Source organism: Microtus pennsylvanicus, chromosome 7 (assembly GCF_037038515.1).
Source record: "Microtus pennsylvanicus isolate mMicPen1 chromosome 7, mMicPen1.hap1, whole genome shotgun sequence".
Classification (NCBI taxonomy): domain Eukaryota; kingdom Metazoa; phylum Chordata; class Mammalia; order Rodentia; family Cricetidae; genus Microtus; species Microtus pennsylvanicus.
In genome coordinates, this window is record NC_134585.1 from 67177373 (window position 1) to 67199901 (window position 22529).

General features: G+C 46.3%; 1 protein-coding gene across 3 annotated transcripts; it reads right to left on the bottom strand.

Annotated features, from left to right (window-relative positions):
- Positions 1 to 1214: 1214 nt before the first annotated feature.
- On the bottom strand, positions 1215 to 22520 carry Cryz (crystallin zeta). Of its 3 annotated transcripts, none has more exons than XM_075981033.1 (9): positions 22397 to 22520; positions 16540 to 16663; positions 13335 to 13487; positions 10328 to 10491; positions 8844 to 8895; positions 6341 to 6490; positions 2858 to 2959; positions 2674 to 2769; positions 1215 to 2263 (listed from the first exon to the last, which is right to left on the bottom strand). In XM_075981033.1, the coding sequence occupies exons 2-9, from the start codon at positions 16648 to 16650 to the stop codon at positions 2102 to 2104; spliced, it is 990 nt and encodes a 329-aa protein (XP_075837148.1). In that variant the 5' UTR covers positions 16651 to 16663; positions 22397 to 22520; the 3' UTR covers positions 1215 to 2101. The 3 variants fall into 3 exon arrangements, with proteins under 3 accessions (XP_075837148.1, XP_075837150.1, XP_075837149.1); XM_075981035.1 differs by having other exon boundaries at positions 16540 to 16656; positions 22397 to 22500; XM_075981034.1 differs by lacking the exon at positions 22397 to 22520 and adding an exon at positions 20230 to 20361.
- Between the last annotated feature and the right edge of the window lie 9 nt (positions 22521 to 22529).

A 22529-nucleotide genomic window follows, 5' to 3' on the forward strand; every position in this document is an offset into this window, starting at 1 on the left:
CAATCTGCTGGCTTGGTGGGAGCCTAGCCAGTCTGGATGTTCACCTTCCTAGATATGGACGGAGTGGGGAGGACCTAGGACTTACCACAGGGCAGGGAACCCTGACTGCTCTTTAGACTGGAGAGAGAGGGGGAGAGGAGTGGGGGGAAGGGGAGAGGGGTGGGAGGAGGGGGAGAAGAGTGGGAGGAGAGGGAGAAGAGTGGGAGGAGGGGGAGGGAAAGGGGAGGCTGGGAGGAGGTGGAAATTTGTTTTTTTTCTTTATTCTTCTTTTATCAATAAAAAAATGTTAAAAAAAAAACAAAAAGGAAGGCCAGGTCACGAGTCTGGGTTATGTGTCTTGCGCACGCTCTTACACTCTGGCCATCAGAGTCGCTCATCATCCTGTTCTCCAGCACGAGTCTTGGGCACAGAACTCAGAGAACCCAAGAACAGGAATCTAGAAGGCTGGGAACTGAAAAGCTCACTATCTGCCTTTCATGGAGGACAGCCCCTGGTGATCTGGGTCCTAGTTAGTGATGCTGATGATCCAGAACTTGGGACAGGACTAGCACCAGAATGAGAGACTCACGCAGAAACACACCTGGTCCCGCAGTGCCTTAACCTGGCAGGTCACTCTAAGTGTGGCTAGTTTTGCCCTCACAAGTGTGTTAGCTCATTCACAGTTCTGCAAACAGATCAAGCTGCTCACAAAGCATCATCCCTTTTTCTTTTTGCATGAACAAAGAACCCTCCATTTTAGGAAGCGCAGAAAATACTACTCTGAGGATCCAAAACATCGTCTTTCTGAAACTCTGCTGAATGCTATTTAATAGGACAGTTAATTAGTAAGATAACGGTGGCTGAACATAGGCCATGCTAATGGCTAAAACACATTGGTCACAGCACATACGTCAATGGCCACGTCCCCCAACTTGAACAGTGATGTCTGCTGATGACTTAGCAGGGTTCGACATTCAGACAGCAGAGTGGTATTCAACAGAACAAATGAAACAGGACAGTCATCCACACAGTACACCAAGAGTCAGGGTGATACGTTCATGTGGAAAACACCAAGCCCAAAGTGAATGAGGGAACTCATCTCCTTGGACGTAATGCTGGTGTGAGATTTTTAATCTAAAAGAAATCACAGCATAGAACAGGCCTGCTAAGCAACCACAAGGTCGGGAGCAAAGCGGAAATGAGGCTTATGCCCCACGAAGGAGACAGGCACAGGCTTCAGTGTTCTACAGAATTTATTCCAGGTTACAAAACCATGAGAACTAAAGCAGACCTTGCCCATGTGCGAAATGTGTGAACTTACAATTTCAGATGAAATTATGTCAAATTATGTGACTTGTGTCACATGTTCAGGAAGCCCTAAAGAACTATGAGGCATTTAATGGAGGACCACACTGAACACCACAGACCTAGATAAGGTTGCTGACCTCCCGGAACGTGGCTGGTGACCAGCGCTCGGTGAAGTCGTCAGCATTTTCGGGAATGTGAGGAAAACAGACTGACAGCTTCCCCAGCCATTACTGATGTTTGCCCTTTCCAGAGGATGAGAGAATGTTAGTTTTAGAAGTATGTTTTTCAGCCCAGAAAGCCTGCAGAGTCCAGAACAGTCACGGCCGATCAGAGGACTGGTGACTCTTAATAAAGGTAGGTAGGTTTGGAAGCCCAAGCAGATCAATAGTCTTATTTTGAATTGTACATTTTAGGCAAAGGCATAAAGTTACAGAATTAAGAAGTTCTGAAATGAAGTTGTGTGGCAGTCCAGGACTATTATCCCGGCACTGAGAAAGTTGAGACAGAAGGATTGCCATGAGTTCAATGCCAGCATGAACTGCAGAGCAAGATTCTGTCTCAAAATGAAACAAAATAGAAACACTAAACCAAACAAAGAAAACAAAGAGAGAGAAGCAAAAACAGTTTTGCATGCTAACACCATGCAAGACTACACACTGCTGTCTGCTATGGTGTTACCCCACTGTCTACTCCCTAAATTAGTGTTTTTAATACATGAAACTCAATGAAATGAATACTGATTAAAGATGGTATCAGAAAGACTTGAAGGCAAAGGTGTCACAGTGGCACAGGGCATCCCAGAAAGAGTTGGTCATCATAAGAGAAGAATCATTTTCCCAGTCTTCCCGCTGCTATGGATGATGTCTTCATGGGCCTGGACCACTTTCTCCAAAGGGTACTCAGAACCTATCACGGGTTTCACCCAACCTTTTTCTATTCCTGTTTGGACGATGCCTGCAAAGTGCTGAAGTTCCTCCTAGGGGAGAGAGAAAAAAATTTTAAAGTGTGTTTTATTGTCATTTGTTTCTCAGTAAGACCACAGGACTTGCATTTGGTGAAATTAAGGAACCTCAATATCTAGAGCCATTCCAGAAAAGCCCTTTTGCAAATGTGCAGGATTTGGCACTTTGCCCAGAACTACCTTTTAATTCTCTGTCAATCACACATTCTGGGACAGTGTTAGTACATGAAATACTGTCTTGAAATAGCTATGACTAGTATGCCCTCTCCCACACACAGACTAAATTATATACCATCTAGTGACTGACTGGTATCTACCGCTCTAGTCGGGTCACCAAGCTCAACAACTACTTTCACTGTCAATTTGCCGATAGACACATTTCCCAGTGTTTAAGTTAGCAACATCAGAACCATGTCCATCTGTACCTTGGTGGATGAAAAGAGAGAAACTCCAATTATGCTCGTCTCCTTTGCCATGGTGTCCCTTGGGTTTATCTCAATAGTGCCTCGACAGCCAACAACCTGTCGAGAAAACATCAGGCCCACAGTGAAGATTACTGTGAATGGGGCAAACGGCAGGAAACTCAAAGCGACGAGGAACAGTACTTACGATTATCCGCCCTCCACGGGACAGGAGCTTCAAGTCGTTACTGAGGTTCACATTCGCCAGCATCTCAATAACCACATCAACCCCCTCATCACCAACAGCTTTCTGCACAGTAAAAGGAAGAAGATAAAGGTGAGCTGCTGTGAAACCGCTTCTCCGGCAGCGTGTTCCACAGAAATGCCTTTGAGATGGCATGCAAATGCTACGTTTTTAAGACTAACAATGCCTGCTTTAGAATGATCTAATTACAAGGCAATGATACTGCAGCCACCCTGTGCAGTGTGAAGACTAAGAAGCCCCGGATAAATGGCCATAATGAGATGAAATCTGATGAATTCTTTGTGTGTGTGTAGTCAGCATGAATATAAAATACTTGGCTGTAGGATAATGCTCTTGTACACTGTAAAGATTTGTCACTCATACTGGTTTAATGAAATGCTGACTGGCCAGTAGCCAGGCAGGAAGTATAGGAGAGGTAACCAGACTAAGAGAATTCTGGGAAGAGGAAAGGCAGAGAGTCAGTCAGTCAGCAGCCAGATGCAGAGGAAGCAGGATGAAAATGCACCACTGAGAGAAGGTACTAAGTCATGTGGCTAAACACAGACAAGAATTATGAGTTAATTTAAGTTGTAAGAGCTAGCTAACAATAAGCCTGAGCTAATAGACCTGTTTATAATTAATATAAGCCTCTGTGCATTTCTTTGGGAATGAACAGCTGCAGGACAGGGTGGGACAGAAACTTCTATTTACAATACTTTTTTCTTAGTTAAAATCTTCCTATCATGAAAAATGTTTACAGAAAGCAAACAATAAATCAAAGCTTTCTAAGCCCTAGGGGTCTCCCATTTTTAACAAAACAAACTAACAAACAAAAAGAAGTAAACAAGTAAGTACTAGCTCCTTGGCCTTTCAGGGTGTGTGTGTGTGTGTGTGTGTGTGTGTGTACGCACACATGCATATTTATATATTTGTGTGTGCAAATATGTATGTATAAGTGGACACCTGTGCATCTGGGCCGAGGAGGGGCTGTAGTATGTTTCTGTGGGTGGAGTATGTATTCAGTGTTGCACTAAGTGGTTTATCACTTGCTTGCTATACTAATTCTCTTTGTCTGCACTGTAGGGTATTGGTTCTTCATGTTTAAAATGGTTCTTGGAGAACCAGCAATATTATAGTTAGTTATTTTATATTACATTTGTTTTATTTTGTTTTTACAGAAATGAGTACTTAAATCAAGCATGGGGTAGACTGCAAAGAATGGATGTAACACACTAAAGCCGGGGGTTGGGAAGAGAAGACCGCAAGCACAGCTCTTATGGACGTAACCCACTAAAGCCAGGGGTTGGGGAAGAGAAGACGGCAAGCACAGCTCTTATGTAAGGCTTGAGTCACAGAATGAAAAAGTTGGAGTTGAATTGCTTACACTGGTCAGAGAAAGTGGCCCAGAGTATGAAAGGGAGATCCCTAAACACAAAAAGGAAGGTGAGGGAAAGCTACACCCGAGGCCTTTGGGGAGGTCTCAGCCTCCTCAGCCACAGCTTTGTAGGAGAGGGCAATGCAAACTGTTCCAGACTGAGCATCTGAACTGCATGCCACAGAAAGGGCTATGCGTTTTTCTTTGTTTCATTTTTGGGTGTTCATAGTTCAATGTTTTAAGTACTAGAAGCTCAATAAGAACGGGAGGGGGTCAAAATTCCTCTTTGAACAGCAATTTATTCTAGTTATTTCTTCATACTTTTAAAGGAACAAATGTCTCTGGAAGCAGTAGAAGACAGAGGGGCTCTGAGCTCAGTTACAAGTATCAAGGATGAGGAACAGAGGCTTAAGCAGCGGGTGACAAGGACTTGGCAGAGCTTACAGGGGCAAAACTGGCAGAGTAACCTGGGAAACCTGGAGGGCAGCAAGAAGAATGTGATTTAAAATGGGCATAATCAGGCTGGTCAGGGAGATGGCTAGGGTGGACCGTGGGCTACACAGGCTTCTCCAGATCCATCTCCATGGGGAGAAAAAGCTGTAACCCCAGAGTTGGAGGCAGAGATATATAGACCCCAGTTTCACTGGCCAGCCAGTCTACAGGACATGGTGAGCTTTGGGTCCACTGCAGCCTGTGCCAGATTATAAAGTGAAGGTCAGCAGAGAATGACACCAAGGCCCAAAGGAATAGAACTCAGCAGAGACAACAGAGGGCATTCAGACACACAGTGTGTGATAACACGAGAGGAAGGAAGTTAAAATGATGTCCGTGTGTAGCAAGACAGTCAGCTTCAAGGAGACACAGTCAAGGTCTCATGCTCCTGAGGATGAAGACAGACACAAGACTGGCCTCGTGACAAAGACTCACTCCTGACCCCCAAGATACATCAAATGACACAAAAGCAGAACTACATTGTGAAGGAGGAAAGGAGGGAACAGTGAGCGCCCCTGTGTTTCTAGAAGTTAGACAGTAAAGGAACCAAGAGAGAAGGGGAGGGGAGAGGAGAGGGAAGGGGAGGAGAGGGGCCTGAAGACTTCTGAGAACAGGAGAAACAGAGGAGCCGCAGGACAGGTGAAGGAGTCAAAACCCCAAATGCTACGCAAACAAGCAGCAAGATCACCAGGAACCAGCTTCTCTAACTACTGTACAAACTCCTAAGGATGGTGTCAGGACTGAGCATGGGGTGCCAGCCCCCTACACAAGGCACAAACGAGAGACTTGGCTGTTTTTGTTTTTTTTTTTTTTAGCAAGGCAGTATGGTGGAAATACCACCCCCGACACACACACACACACACACACACACACACACACACACACACACTCTTCCTCCTTGGGTAATGGCCTCTAAAGAACTTGGTGCCTGGGAAATTCTCATTCTCCTAGCTCAAAAAAGTGCTGCTGAGAATGAGCAAGGGAGTCTGTCTTGAACTGGTTTCAGCAGTAAACAAACAGGGACCTGAGGGTTGAAGTGGGGACTGGGATAGAAGCCAGTGGCAGAGCACTTGCCAGGTAAAACAGACAGATACAACCAACCCTGTATGAACTCTGTTGTATGAGACAGATGTACCTGAATGCTCCCTGCCGTGGTGGGTGGGGCAGTGACCATTCCTCCCCAATGACCTGGCTCACAAGCAGCATCTTTTCAGGACAGATACATCTGATTTGTAATTCTGGGACCCTCAACTGCAGTGGGATCTCACATGGTAACAGCTGCCCAACAAGCACCGTGTAGCTGCAAACTCTGCTTTACAGCATGGTCTTCCAAAAAAGCTCCACCTCATTCAGTATGCACTCACAATGCAAACACGAGAGCAAAGGCTCAAGAACTAGAAGCCTGTGCCTTTTAAGTCAACTAAAACACACATGGGACGAGAGCAGCACAGATGTAAAAATGGAAGCAATCTTATTTATTAAGCAAGATTTTATTTATTCATTAAAAGGGTAGTAGTTAAAATAACTTAAGTAAATCAAGAAACAATGTTTGACTTACGTAAAACTGTAGAAAACTTTACCTTGATTTTATCAATATAATTAACTTCTTTGTGATCAAACACTTCATGAGCGCCATTTTGCAGAACAAGCTTTTTTCCTTCCTCAGAACCAGCGGTGCCCAAAACCTTTAAGCCATGTGCTCTGGCAACCTGGCATGTAGCCAATCCAACCTGGAAAAGAGAACACAAGCCTGACTTTACATCTTCTCTGTGTTCCTGAAAAGCCTTCGATGACTCAGAAGGTAAGAGCATTGACTATTTTCCAGAGATCCTGAGGTCAGTTCCAGGAACCACATGGTGGCTCACAACCATCTACAGTGAGATCTGATGCTCTCTTGTGGCATATCAGCAAAACATACAGACAGCACACTGTATACATAATACAAAAAAAATTTAAAAATGAAGAAGCTATGATCAGAAAGGCCAACAGGGTTGGGCAAGATAGAAAAAATAACTACTAGAAAAATGAGAGAAACTCACTAGAGCAGGAGAAATTCTACCCTCCTGAGCTGAAACAGGTTAAAAGACCATAAGGTCCGTGGGGTGGACGAGGTTATGCAAGTCAGGCTATGGCACGGATTCTATACTCTAACAGAGACAAGAATGCAGGACTCCACTAATGAAGAAGACAGCCAGCCCACTAGGTGAAAACTGCACTAAGGGGTCATCACAATCGCCTCCAATGATTGAAGTTTTCTATTAACACTCTGACTCTAATAAAATCCCATTTTAGAGCAGACTTGATGCAAACATACCATGTAACGCCGTCTGCTGACGGGCCTCTCAGTCGTCTTCTGCGTGGTTCTGCCTGTTATTTCCTTGCCAACAATTAGACCCACAATATTTTCCAGGAGATTATGTGCCATTATTTGCCAGCTATTTGTCTCCAACTTACTTTGCTAGCAGTAAAAGGAGGCATTCCCCACCAACACACTAGGACAATGGCTGTGTTCGTAAATCCACGTCATCTTATACCCGCATCATAATCCCCCAGGAACGGGAATTAAGTGAGAACAGAGAGTACAGACAGAAGCCAGAGAAAGCCAGGGCTCTGTGTCCCTCTGATAGGGCAGGAGGATCACAGGTGCTTCACACAGCGGGCTGTCAGCGGTCCCGGCCAGCCAGGATTTAGCAGGCTCAACCAGCTCCGAAAACCAACAGTTTGGATTTTACCTTTTAAAAAAGCAAACCAATCCCTCGGAAGCGAAGGTGAAGGGAATAAAGAGATTTCCTTTAAACTCCTCTCTCTGCACTGTACCAAAATCTCTCCTCTCTAGAGAGCGCCAGGCTCTCAACACATGTGCTTTTCAAACCTTCGGTTATTAGGTTAAATTTAAACTTCATCAAACCAGCCTTTGGTGACTGTAATCAGTGAGCGCAGCTGGTGTCTCCTCAAGCCACAGAGACACCTTGGGCTTATTGATTAATCGTCTAATCTGTGAAATCCCAAGGATTGATTTCTTTGAGGCATTCAGGAAGCTGGAGACGAAACAGGAAGTTTATCTCTAAAGAGACACAAAGTGCCCTGACTTCTTGAGTTACCTGGCACTTTTAGAGGCCGGTCATGTTGTCAGGGCACCACCATCACCACATGGGGCATGCCATGCCCATGAGCTACCCAGAGCCCCCAGTACTGAGGGTTGACAAGCTCCCTGAAGGTGAGTCATTGCGTCCCAGGTCCTGGGTTTTAACAACGTGAAATCTTCTCGCCAACATTTCCAAAGTCTCTCTGTGCTAGTTACCAAATCCCAAATGCACGACTCTGCTTTTCCCTCCCTGCTCCTTGGAGACAGGCTGCAGGAAGCTCAATGAGGAGGCGTCAACAGTGCAGTGCTTGGTGATTTCCTACAAGGGCTGAGGTCCTAGGTTCTGAATCTTTGCCCCACTAGACGCTAACATTTGAAGCCTTGGATTGTGGAGTTGAGGACACGGTTATAAACCACACACTCCTTGGATGTCATCACAGTGTGCATTGTGTTGAGGGGAGGGGCTGGACAGAAGAGAAGTTCACCACTGCCCACCAAGTTAATTTTTTATCAGGTGTCCTGCTGGATTTATTAAGCAAGAACTGCTACAGCATCAGCCATGGATTCACTCGGGGACTGCATCTCAAGAAGCTTGGCAGCTGAAAGGCCCAGGAGTGGGAGCATGACTATAAATTTGGCTCTTCAAAGTGACTTTACTGTGTACAATGTCAGCTTCCCGCACAGAGAGAGGAGGGGTGCACCAGGCCTTGTCCCAGCTGAGGACGGCTGGGGGAGGAAGGGACAGTTTTCTATAGTGTGTGGTCCTCCTGGGCCCACTGTGTTCCTGCAGATGGCTTCTCATCTAGGTATCACTGACTCTGGACCCAATGGGTTGTTTTTAAAAGAAGAAGAAGAGGACATGAAGTTGGGAAAGTCAAACCCACTGAATGCAATGTATGAAACGCTCAAAGAATAACTTTTTAGAGATTTCATGAACTATTACATGAGACCCGTAACTCCATGCTCACTTAAACAGACTTAAAAAGACAGATACTTACTCCTCCACTGGCCCCGTGAACCAGGACGCTTTCCCCAGCTCGCACACGGGCACTGCGGAACAAAGCAGAGGTGCATCCATTACTCTCTCCTTCGAGGCTAACCAAGAGCTGGTGTTTTCCATCATCACTGAGGAATTTCTACCCTTGCTCCAGCCAACATGCAAAGAGCTACTGCATCCTGACATGGAGTCAAACGTCCTCTAACTCAGGGCTCAAAAGGATGGTTCCCAGAGTCAGGATGAATAGTTCTTCTGTGCAGTACCCACTCAAGAGATGCCACTGGGAATCTGTTTCCTGCCTCTATCCATGTTGGATGCAGAAATCACACAGCAATTCTTAGGCTACAGTCCGTGATGTTGGTGGAACTTCTGAACCAGAAGAACTAGAGTCCCTCATGCCCAGGTGTCCCCACAGAGAGTGTCCCAAGACAAGCGTTCTACAGCTCAGTCTTTATCCTGGGGTCCAGGGTTACCCAGGTAATAGCAGGTAGGCTGCTTTTGGCAGTGCTAAGAAAATGTCCTTGCCTCTCCACACCTCTGAAAATCTTGTGAAATGTCCAGGCTTTGTGCCTGTGCCATGTAACTATGCTCTTTTAAACACCGACAGTCACCGTCACCGTATAAACCATGTATACACGCTGTTTACTTGTTAACTCTTATGGCTTTTAATAACACAACCCCAGTCGAGCTGTGTTCTGGATCTCACCCTTCATGAAGAATATTCAGCACCCCATGTCCGGTGTTCCCTTACTTTCATCCACTGTCTTCCATGTTCAACGGGAATAACCGGAAAAGTACCAGGCACTGGGGCCACTGCTGCAGCAGTAACCACCCCCTTGCTTGCTTCTTCTCTTTAGAGCTCTTGTTACCTTTGCCTGGTTCCATCTCACCACCAGAGAGTCTTGGATTGATCAGAAAACTTGACTCTCTTGAAATATTTGCCCAATGTATGTGGTGATTTGAAAAACTATGGCTCCCAAAGGCAGAGGCACTATGAGGAGGTGTGGCCTTGTTGGAGGAAGTGTGTCACTGTGGGGTTGGGCTCTGAGGTCTCTTTTGCTTAAGCAGCCCTCGGTGTGACAGTCAGTCAGCCGCAGCACCATGCCTGCCTGCTGCCATGCCCTCTGTCTTAGTGGCAGTGGACTAATGCTCTGAAACCATAGCAAACTCCCAATCACATGCTTCCCTGTGTAAGAGTTGCCATGGTCATCGTGGTTCTTCCAAACAATAGCACAATGACTAAGACACAGAAAGATACCTCAGGATCTTGTAACATGTCCCTCCTGATTCCCAGGTTTTGAGAGAATCATCTCCATTCAAGGGATTAATTCCCTCTTTCTTCCTCAAAATGATCAAACTCCTGCCCTCTCCACAACTGTCATGACCCCAGATAGGTTTTATGGCGAATGACAAGCAGGCACGGTACAGGCAGCAAACAGGTGGGGAGAGCTGCCCGCCTGGGCTGTGAGCAACAGCGCCCCTCACCTGTGGAACAGAGCCCTGCAGGCTGTAAAGTATGGGATGGCAAGTGCAGCGCCCTGCTTGAAGTCCAGCGTCTCGGGCAGGGTGTAGACAGTGTGATCCGCTGCCAGAGCGAACTCTGCATAACCGCCAGAAACTGTGCTGGAGCAGAAGACCCGGTCCCCTTTCTGAAAAAGAGATCAACGAGAGCCTGCAGCCATGATTCCTATTAGGACAAGACGGATGAGACTTTTACAATGACAACCTTACAGGAAGACAAGAAATACTCATTTACATATGGGTGTCTCCAACTCGGCATCTCGAACGCAACTGAAACACTGAACGTCTATGCATGTTTTCTAAGTGGGAACTTATAAAAGGAAGCATTAAAGGAGGCAGGGGAACAGGACTGTAGTTCTGCTGAGCACTTACTAAGCTGGGCGCTGTGGCCTTCTACATAACCACCACAGTGACCTAGGGAACATGCGCGCTCCATCATCGCCGACGGATGAGGAAACTGGAGTGCCCTTAAGTTCCATAGTTTCTTCCAATTAAGATTGAAATAGCAGAGAGACAGAGCAGACCCCAGTTCCTCTCACAGCAAGAAGCAAGCTCCCCTGGTAATGGCTACCTGCTACACCCTGGCCATAGAAAGGCACACACTTTTGCTAACAAGTCCCACGTGCCTACAGAAATGGCTGGCCACAAGAATACCTGGCTTACATCTTTAGGGGAAAAAAGAAAGAGAGAGAAGAAGGGAGGAAGGAAGAAAGGAAGGTAGACCCTAGAATAAACTACTGTGCAATGATGGCCTCCGTATACTCAACTGGCCCCATAATAAAGAGATGAAAAGCCAACAGCACTGTTCTGCAGGGTGGATGTGAAAAGGCTTTGGAGGAAAACTGAGCACCAAAGGCCAGTGTGAGCATGGGGGCAGTGTTGTCTGGGAATGAGCAAGGAAGACCAAGTAGATGAGCCCTGCTTTATGACTTGAAAACATGCCCTATTGATGTCTGTGAGGTTCAGACATGAAGAACTCGCCGGAAGGAGAACACTGCTTTGGAGTCCTGTGGGAGATATCTATGGCAGTGCACGGTCCCAGATCTCAAGCAAGCTCATGTCTAGGAGGAGGGAAGAGAAAGGGAGACAGGCAATGGCAGAGCAAGAAAACATGGGAGGCAGGTCTGGGCAGGACTGAGAGGGTACCAGGATTAAGGTGGCATTCACAGAGCAACGATGGCAAACAAGGATGCCTGGAGGAAGGGCAAGCAGTACAGGGGCACTGCAGAACCCAGAGTAAAGGCTGGGCTTGGCCTTTGCTGTTTAAGAAAACATTAAGTGACTGAAAGTGTCAAATGTCATTGGGAAGTTATGATAATGACATAGAAGGGCCCGCTGACTCCGGGATTACTGGCATTAGCAAGAGAGTTTTAGAGACACTGTTGGGGGCAGATACCACATTGGCACAAGTCGAGAAGTGGAAAGCTGCAGGGATCTGCCCACTTCCTACACAGGGCCACGCTAAGGAAGTAGGAGGAAAAAGGGTAGGCATAAGCATCCTCCAAAAACACAATCCATGCTGGGCAAGTCTTTCAGCAGAACAGTAACGACAGCCATGACCACAGCCCTGATCTCAACTCTGACACGGCAGAGAGACGCTGCACATGCTCGAGTTTTATTTATCCTCCAAAAGAGCTAGCTTTTCTTCTACTTTGTGAAAAGAAATTAAACAGTGTGAGAAGGGCTGAGCCATCTGATACCCCATGTGTTCTGTCTGTGTGAGAAGAGCCGGGGCCGTCTGACATCCCTATGTGTGTTGTCTGTGTGAGAAGAGCCGGGGCCGTCTGACATCCCTATGTGTGTTGTCTGTGTGAGAAGAGCCGGAACCATCTGACATCCCTATGTGTGTTGTCTGTGTGAGAAGAGCCGGGCCGTCTGACATCCCTATGTGTGTTGTCTGTGTGAGAAGAGCCGGGCCATCTGACATCCCTATGTGTGTTGTCTGTGTGAGAAGAGCCGGGCCGTCTGACACCCCTATGTGTGTTGTCTGTGTGAGAAGAGCCGGGCCGTCTGACATCCCTATGTGTGTTGTCTGTGAGAGAAGAGCCGGGGCCGTCCGACATCCCTATGTGTGTTGTCTGTGTGAGAAGAGCCGGGGCCGTCCGACATCCCTATGTGTGTTGTCTGTGAGAGAAGAGCCGGGGCCGTCCGACATCCCTATGTGTGTTGTCTGTGTGAGAAGAGCCGGGCCATCTGACATCCCTATGTGTGTTGTCTGTGTGAGAAGAGCCGGGCCATCTGACATCCCTATGTGTGTTGTCTGTGTGAGAAGAGCCGGGCCATCTGACATCCCTATGTGTGTTGTCTGTGAGAGAAGAGCCGGGCCATCTGACATCCCTATGTGTGTTGTCTGTGTGAGAAGAGTCGGGGCCGTCTGACATCCCTATGTGTGTTGTCTGTGAGAGAAGAGCCGGGCCATCTGACATCCCTATGTGTGTTGTCTGTGAGAGAAGAGCCGGGGCCGTCCGACATCCCTATGTGTGTTGTCTGTGTGAGAAGAGCCGGGCTGTCTGACATCCCTATGTGTGTTGTCTGTGTGAGAAGAGCCGGGCTGTCCGACATCCCTATGTGTGTTGTCTGTGTGAGAAGAGTCGGGGCAGTCTGACATCCCTATGTGTGTTGTCTGTGTGAGAAGAGCCGGGCCGTCCGGCATCCCTATGTGTGTTGTCTGTGTGAGAAGAGCCGGGGCCGTCCGACATCCCTATGTGTTTTCTTCACTCACAAGTTTCTATTAGACTAAACAGACCACACCTCATCCACTGAGTCGTGATGACACCGAAATTACCTACTATTGATTCCCAGCTGTGCTGACAAGCAAGGCCTCTGGATACGAAATACTTTCTTTTTGGCTAGGAGTCCCGCAACTGGCAGAAACTGTGCAATCAGTACCTTTGAAAGCCTTTAAAGCTATAATTAAATTTCGGAAGAATGCTCCTAAGTCAAAATTGAAATCATCAAAAATGGAAGATACCTTGAAAGCAGATACACTGTCTCCAACAGATTCGATGACCCCTGCCACATCGGTGCCTGGAGTGTAGGGCAACGCGGGTTTTCGGCTGTAGGTGCCAGAGCGAATGTAGGTCTCTACGGGGTTGACACCACAGGCATGGACTTTGATTAGAACCTGTAATGACAATACAATTCAGGTCACACAGAACATTGTGGTACTGCCTAACAATGATGCTTAACCTTACAATGATGTCATTATCCTTTTAAGGGTAATGACAGAGCTAGAAAAACTGAGGAAAATTAAAAAAAAAAATCAAGACCCAACAAGCCCGTGCTTTCAACAAGTCTGCATTCTAAGTCTACATTAAGAAGTAAGGTAGACTGGCTTACACGCTATTCAAAACTCTCAGGAAACAATAAAAGACGCTCAGAGAGGTGTGTTTCAGTGAACTCCATGTGTCCACACGATATGTATGAGGAACACTACACCATGTGCCAGCTGGTTGGTATGCCAACTTGGCACACACTGTAGTCATCTGAGAGCAGAGAACACCAATCGAGAAACTGTTTCCACAGGGTCTGACTGGAGACTAGCCCAGAAGGTAGTCTCTTAAATAGTGATGTGGGGGAGCCCAGCCCACTGTGGGTGGTGCCATTCCTAAGCAGGTGGCCCTGAGTGCTATAGCAAAGCAGGAAGAGCAAGCCATGAGGAGCAAGCTAGTAAGCAGCACCCTCCATAGCCTCTGCACCAGCCTCCATCTTGAGGCTCCTGCCCTGCTTGCATTTCTGCCCTCACTGCTTGCATGAGCTGTGATATGGTACAGGGAGTGCAATAGCCTCTCCTCCTCCCCAAGCTGCGTTTGATTACGATATTTTGTCCCAGCAATAGCAACCCTGAAACAAGTGGGCACCTGGGGGTAGGTGACGGGCCTGACCCTGCTGGGTTTGGGGGGAATGTGGAAGGCACTGCTGCAGCTTGGTTTTGCTTCATTCAGGTTACTACACTTCTTAGAGTAAGACTTACCATGATTTCACAAGAGCCCATAGCTCAGAGACTTTGAACTTTAAAAGAGGTTTTGAAGTTTTACACAGACTTTGCATTTTTAAAGAGACTGAAATTTTAGTGTTTGAAGTTGTAAAGACTGTGGGGTTCTTAAGTTTGTAAAATATTTTATATTGTGATATTAGCTGGTGATCTTGGGGATGAATGAGAAAGGAAAGGTTGTGGGAATGTTGTTTATCAAATTGTAAACTATGCTGGCTGGTTCTATGCCAACCCAACACAAGCTCTAGTCACCTGAGAGGAGGGGAACCCAATTAAGGAACTGCCCCAACAAGACTGGGCTGTAGGCAGGTCTGTAGGGTATTTTCTTAATTAGTGACTGGTGTATGAGGGCCAAGCCCAGTGCTTGATACCATCTCAGGGCTGGTGGCCCTGGGGTCTATAATAAAGCAGGCTGAGCAAACCATGAGGAGCAGTCCAGTAAGCAGCGCCCTCCATGGTCTTTGCCTTCAGCTCCAGCCTTCAGATTCCTTCTCTGTTTCAGTTCTTACCCTCTCCGCTTTCAATGATGAATCAGTCTATGCAAGTGTGAGTGAAATAAACCCTTTTCTTCCCAAGTAACTTTTGGTCAGGAAGGTTCGTCACCGCAACAGAAACCCCATGGATTCCCCTTCTGGAACTGTAAGAACCAGTAAGTTCATTTTCCTATCAGTTGCCTTGGTCATGGTTTCTCTTCACGCAATAGAAAAGTAACTAAGACACCTGTCCTCCTTCACACATGAGGAGCCAAGGGACCGAGATGGAAGCACAGAAAAGTGAGCCAAAGAACTTCAGTCACTTGCAGGCTTGGTCCAGCAAAACCTCCCCAAAAACCTTCTCTTTCCACGCAAGCTCCCTGCTAAAGCCTACAAAGCCCACAATGAAAGAGGCCTGGGTTCCCAAGTCACTGGTTGAAGACGGCTCCCCACCAGCTCTACAGGAATCGGGGCTCAATCTTCTATTGGTGGACCACTAAGGTTCTGAGGCTAGAAAGAAGCTGAGTTTGGGGGCTGGCGATGTAGACTGCCAGCAGAATGCTTACCTAGTGTGCTGGAGTCCCTGGGTTCAAGCCCCCATAGTGCAGAAAAGCATGGTCTCCTTCAGAACACAGTATCTATCTCTGCTGTAAGAGTAAAGGGAGGTCTGACAGAAGGACTTAACAAATAGGTAGAAATTCTGTAGGAATAGGGAGGGGTTATTTTCAGGTCCAAGGAATGTGTACAATGATGGAAAGAGTCTCGTGAAGAAACTGGATAAACTTAAGGCTGCTACAGTCTGCTGAGAGGGTGATAAGGAATGAACCTGGAAAGATAAGCTATGGATTAGCTGAAAAAAATTTTTTTCTTCTAAGATTTTCTAAGGATATTAGACTAGTGGAATGGAATGCGCCTTGATACACATATACATACATGCATATATATATGCACAATTTGAATCAAAAAATACTGCTAAAAAACAGACCACTAGAGACAATAAAATCCTATAACTGAGTAACTGAATTCTCTTAATAATGCAGAGGGAAAATTACTTTTCCACCATGTGAAAAATAAAAATCAGGGAGGTTCATGATAACAAACGTATTCAGAATTCGCATGACGACACTGAAATCCCATGACTAGACCACAAAGGTGAAGTCCAGCCTTAGAAACGTCGTGGTAGCATTGTATGAGGCTGCTTGTTCATCCCAGCTGCCCAGAACCTAGATAACCACACAGAAACTGCTTAATTAAATCACTGCTTGGCCCATTAGCTCTAACTTCTTCTTGACTAGCTCTTATATCTTAATTTAACCCATTTCTATTATTCTGTGTATAGCCATGAGGCTTTGGCTTATAGGGTAAAGTTCCAGCGTCTGTCTCCGGTGGAGCTACATGGCGTCTCTCTGACTCCACCCTTCTTTCTCCCAGCATTCAGTTTAGTTTTTCCCCACCTACCTAAGTTCTGCCCTATCAAAAGCCAAGGCAGTTTCTTTATTCACCAATGGTATTCACAGCACACAGAGGGGAACCCCACAACAGTGGTAGCCAGGGTCATTCCTTTTCAATGTCTACTTCAGTAATTATCATGTGTGTTACTTCATCAGGATTCACAGAGACAGTTAGATAGCATCCTAGTCCAGCACCTTTGTAGATTGCTGTGCATCTGCTCAGAGCAAGTATCACCTGCACGGAATGGTTATCCTCACCTGATGGTCTTTGGGGACAGGAACTGCCACGTTGGACTGGAGTTTCAGCACTTCAGGTCCACCAAACTCAAACACTCGAACAGCCCTCATCAACTTCTGTCCAGTTGCCATGGTGACCTAGAGACTAAGACAACATTAATATATTATCACATTGTACCCAGGCTGCCACTGTTTTCTCTCCCCCAGAGCAGACAGATAAAACAAAGTTTCAAACAGCAGTTTACACCAGAAGCTTCCCACTGATCTCATCTCAAGTTCAAGGACCTTTCATCCTGAAAATTCTTCAGCTACAAAGCAAAATCTGCCATACCACTTCCCGCGGGGGGTTAGTGCCTTCAACAACACACAAACAAAAACGTCTGGAAAACATAGCAGGATACCATACCTGATGGCTTTTGTTTGTTTAGATTGGGTTGTGGTGTCTTAAAATCTTACAAGCATTAGATTTAGGGATTTTCAGTCAGATTATGAAATGCTGAAAGTCCAGAGGAAAAAAGGAGTAAACATTTATGCCCAGCTTTAACAAGTTAGCCTTTTAATAACCTAAAGCATTATAGCCATAACTGAAGCCATTGCATTCATCCTCCAGCCAGCTCGAGCCACACTTTGAAGAATCGGTTAGTACCATAAATCCAATGCTAGTAACTGCTCGGTGTGCTTATGTGCATTCAAGAGTAATGTGTGCAATTAGTTTATATTTAGTAACTTTATTTATTTTGAATTTTGTTATTTCCTTTTCCCTTTTAGCACCCTGATTTTGAAATTCATCAGGTTATGGAAACATTAGACTTCCTGTAGCTTTCTATTACATTTGTTTACATGAGTGTGTGCGTATGTAAAAGAAGGTGTAGGCACATGCAGGGCAGAGTCATGTATTAAGAACAGCCAGGAGCCAATTCTTTCCTTCCACCCTGTGGGTCCCGGGGATCAAAATGAGGTGGTTAGCGTTGGTGGCAAGTGCCTTTCCCCACAGAATCATCTCTCACAGCCCTCTGCCCTTCACTGTAGCAAAAACAGAAAGAAAATTTAAACCTAGAAAACAGTGCGGCTGTTTATACATTACAAAGGTCCGGGTAACCTTTCTGCCCTCCTGTTATTATTAAAAGGAAGAAAAAGCCCAGTTAAAAATAAACTCTAAGAAAAGCAAGGCTAGCTAACGAATAAAATTATGTAACTGGGAACACCAAAGGGGTAGAGAAGTAATGAACGGGTTTAGTTATAGCCCCATAATTTTAACTGCACCTTTTCATAATTTAAATAAATCCAATCAAATAGATTCTGCTATGACCTGGGAGGTTTTGCCAGCTGGAAGAACAATCACATCCCCCAAACACCAGGAATATCGGAGAAGCAAACCTCGGAACCTGAGAAAAACAAATACGGAGTTTTCTATCCAGTCCAGAAAAGAAGTCAAGCAAAACACTAATGCCACGCATGTACAGCTGGTTGTTCACTCAACAGACACGTTTTCAATATTAAATGTGAGTGTGGCCAAACTCTCCCTGGAGAGATGTAAACAAGTACCCCACCTCGTTATGGGACCTCAGCATAAGCCACATCTGACGGAGGGCTCCTGTGCGTTTGCAAGGCTGATTTACAGAGCGTGGGTGGGGGGTTCTTAGAGCGTGGGTGGGGGTTTCTTAGAGCGTGGGTGAGGGGTTTCTTAGAGCGTGGGCGAGGGGTTTCTTAGAGCGTGGGTGGGGGTTTCTTAGAGCGTGGGTGGGGGTTTCTTAGAGCATGGGCGAGGGGTTTCTTAGAGCGTGGGTGAGGGGTTTCTTAGAGCGTGGGCGAGGGGTTTCTTAGAGCGTGGGTGGGGGTTTCTTAGAGCGTGGGTGAGGGGTTTCTTAGAGCGTGGGTGAGGGGTTTCTTAGAGCGTGGGTGGGGGTTTCTTAGAGCGTGGGTGGGGGTTTCTTAGAGCATGGGCGAGGGGTTTCTTAGAGCGTGGGTGAGGGGTTCCTTAGAGTGTGGGCGAGGGGTTTCTTAGAGCTTGGGTGGGGGTTTCTTAGAGCGTGGGTGAGGTGTTTTTTAGAGCGTGGGTGAGGGGTTTCATACAAGAGCTCAGATGACTGACACACACCAACCACACCACTGGAAAGTCTCACCCAGCACGGACGGACAGACAGAAACCCTCTCCAGTTAAGCTTCCACCTGCCAAACACTCTATGCCTTCTGGGCCAATGAGGCTGAGCACATTTAGGGCAGAACTGCATATAGTTGGCCCGGAGGTACAGAAGGGGAGAGGCTGGAATATCAGATAAGGGTCCTACAACCCCACCTTTCTATGAGGGAATGCCAACAGTCACCCATCATGATCTTGGGGGATCTCTTGTAAACAAGGAGTCAAAGCTTCCTGCTTCAGGTCACAGCTGCTTCGCTCAGAGGATGACACTTTCCAGTAGAGGTGCTGTGCCAAACCCAGAAAATGCCGTAAACCATACACCACACACACACACACATACATCACAGAGTTACTGTGCCAAACCCAGAAAATGCCATGGACTGTATACACATCACACTTACACACACAGAAACACACGATCACACACACACACCACAGAGTTACTGTACTAAACCCAGAAAATGCCATGAACTGTACACACCACACACACACACACACAGAAACACACGATCACACACACACACACACACACACACACACACACACACCACAGAGTTACTGTACTAAACCCAGAAAATGCCATGAACTGTACACACCACACACACACGCTCATACTCACACGCAACTCATTTTTTTCTTTTCTGTCATTGCCAGGCTGAGGCTGGAACCTGGGCCCTATGCCTGCTAAGCATCTACATCTGGGCTCTACACCAGATTTCAGCTTTTATGAGATAGTGTCTAGCTATGTGGACCAGGTTGGTCTTGAAAATCCTACGCAGCCCACGCTGGCCCCCAGCTCTTGGTCGTACAGCCTCCGCATCTAGAATGCTGTGATTCAGGGATGTTGCCACCTCACTCTGCTTCTTCACTTTCCGGTTTCTATCATTTCCAGCACATCTGACCAACAGACACCCTTACCAGCCTGAAAAGACTATGGTAATAATAAAATCAAAATTGTTCTAAGCCAGGGCCTGTCTCATGTTGCTAACGCATTTATTTTCTTACATTTTGAGGGGGGAGGAAGGAGGTCAGGAGAGGGGCAGGAAGGCAGTCCCAGGCCCAGGAGAATGGCCCTCCTCACCTCCCCTACCACTTTGGATAATGCTACAAAGGGCAGCTCCCTTGATCTTATTCCCCGCTGAGCCTTTGCATTCGACTGCTCAGGCTCCAGACCAAACTCTCTGCCTTTGAACTCAACCACACTATCATCATCCACTTCATAACCCTGGTGCTGTATCAAAGGGAATCACAAAGAAAGAAACAGCATGATATACCAACAGCAATTATGAAATTCTTTAAGCCCTAATATTCAGCTTTTCCTAAAACGTATGCGTTTTTTTCTTTATCTCCACACATTTAATTATCTTCACAATAGGCAAGAATGGAAAGTTACTAAAACTGTTACCTTATGCAGGACTAAAAGCAAAGCCCCTATTTTAAAAATGAGAAGACACCAGAAGAGGTTCAGGGCCCGGGTAGGGTCACACAGGTCACAGGGAGCTAGAGCCCAAGTCCTGAGTCTTCAATGTTGACAGACACTGTTTTTCTAACGTATGATCTTCCAAACTCACCTCTGGAAATATTGGCCTAGATTGTCTTTAATGTCTCTGAAATGAATCCTGGGACGGATGAGAAACTGGGGTCACCAAGCTGCAGGCTGGAGTGTTGTGTGGTCACAACTCTGACAATCTAGTTTGCTTTGAGTCAGAGGGTGGAGCTAGCCACTAGCGGACCAAAATTAACCATAGAAGTCTTGGAGGACTGAGGACAGATAGGAGACAGAAAGCAGTGAGGCGGGGCTGAGAAAGGGGCTTGGTCTTTTGAGCTGAGGAACGGAGAGGAGGTCTGTGATGGCTTCTTTGTCTTTTTCCCATCATTTCAAGTTCTTACTCCAATATCTGACTCCCGATTTTCTATTGACAAAGAATAATTAGGTAAACGCTTCACTGAAGCACATGTTTCTAATGAAGCCATCTACGTGGGCATTCTTCAAATGCCTATAAATTAAGAAACACATAGGAGATGGGTCTATCGGGAAAGCTAATCTACCCCATGGTAGCGCACTCTCTGCATAAGCTACCTATGGGGATCACCTGCAACAGCAGAGAGAACCCCATGCCAGATGCCTGGAGCACAGGAAGCTTTAGCATCATCCATGGTCTCACAAAGGATAATGCGGAGCTTTCTGCCACTTTGGGAGCATCTCACACTGTAGCCTAGGCTGACCTAGAACTCAGTTTGTAGACCAGGTTGAATGGGAGTCTCGGTGATATTCCTGCTGCAGTCTTTCTAGCATGGACCACCCTGCCTGGCTGCTTTGTTTTTTGTTTGTTTGTTTTTGTGTTTTGTTTTGCTTTTTTAACTATGCTGTGGTTAAACGACTTTTCTATTTATCAAATACCTATGTTATAAATACAGTACTTTGGTTTATTTTTATTTTACTTTTGTTTCTAGAACATACATAGTTAAAAGTTCCTCCTCTAGGGTATGCTTGAATTCATCCATTGGTTTAAATGAAAATTGAAGGGATAGGAAAAAGGTTAGACATCTATCTTAACAGAGAACCGATGGGTTAATTCTCAAACTCAGCGTAAAGCCACCTTACCAAGAGCAGAGGGGGTGGAGGGTAGGTTTAGCAGCAAAGAGCACTTGTCCCCTTACTGAGGACTTCATTTGGATTTCCAGCACCAACATGGTGGATCAGGTTCAAAACCAACTCTCACTCCAGTCTGAGAGCCCACACCCTCTTCTGTCCTCTAAGAACCCTGGGCATACATATGGTGCAGACATGCATGCAAAACGCCTATATACATAAAATAGATTTTAAAAAGAAGAACAGAATAAAATAAGAATTTCTGGAGGTATTTTAAAATGAGGGCCAAGAAAGAAACCCAATAGTTTTAAGATGTACTGCCACTGTTCTAGAATGGCTCGTCGTATTGTGTGGACTTATTATTAACTTGGAAATGCAGATAAATGATCACAATTAAAGCGGCTGGTACCATTCTTGTGGCCATGTGCTCACAGAGATCACCTGGCTCCACTGTGAGACCGTGGGGAGAAGTACTGTGACCGCTGCCTTTCCTAAGAGCCGGAGCCAGCAGGGAGGGAGTCATGGTGGCTTTGGGGGCTCACGGGCTACGGGCAAACAGTCCAACCTTACCCTTGTGCCTTTCAATCAATCATTAACATGTGTTTTCTGTTTATGTCAGCTCTGTAGAAGCTGTAAACGTACAAGATGTAGTTAAGAAAGTATTACTTTTTTTTTTCCTCTCGGTCCCTTTCTGTCGCTCTGTCTCTCTTCTTTTGAAGACTATGGTAGGTTGGTGCCACGGAGTTTAAAGGAAGATACCAACGCCAGCTGCGTGCAGACTGGAGGCCAGAGTACAGAAAGTCCTTTCTCTGCCTGTAGCTGGAAAGTCGGGGCACATGAGCCTTGGCGGCTGCAGAAAACACCCAGACTGAACCACCCGGCCACCTGCTGTGCATATCTCAAGGGTAGTTCAAGCCTAGGACTTGTTTTTGTTATTGTTGGTGGTGGTGGTGGTTGTGAGTTGTTTTTATTTGTTTGCTTGCTTGCTTGCTCTTTAAAAGCCTCCCAGCAGACAGGCCTAGGAGCTTGCAGTCCTGGTCAACCGCCAGGTTGTAGCCGGTACCCCGGGACAGAGGGAAGGAAAGACAAGTAGTCAAAACCAAGCGCAGCTCATTTGGAGAGATGGACGTTTAAAAACTACTTACCCTTCTCTTAGAGTAAGAATCAAAACCTCCTAAGCTCCAGAAGTTCCTCGGCAAGATAGACCAGCCAGCCTTTCCAACTTTTGCAGGGTTCCTCCTCGTCGCTACGCCTCCTCTAGGGGGCCGACATCCGCTG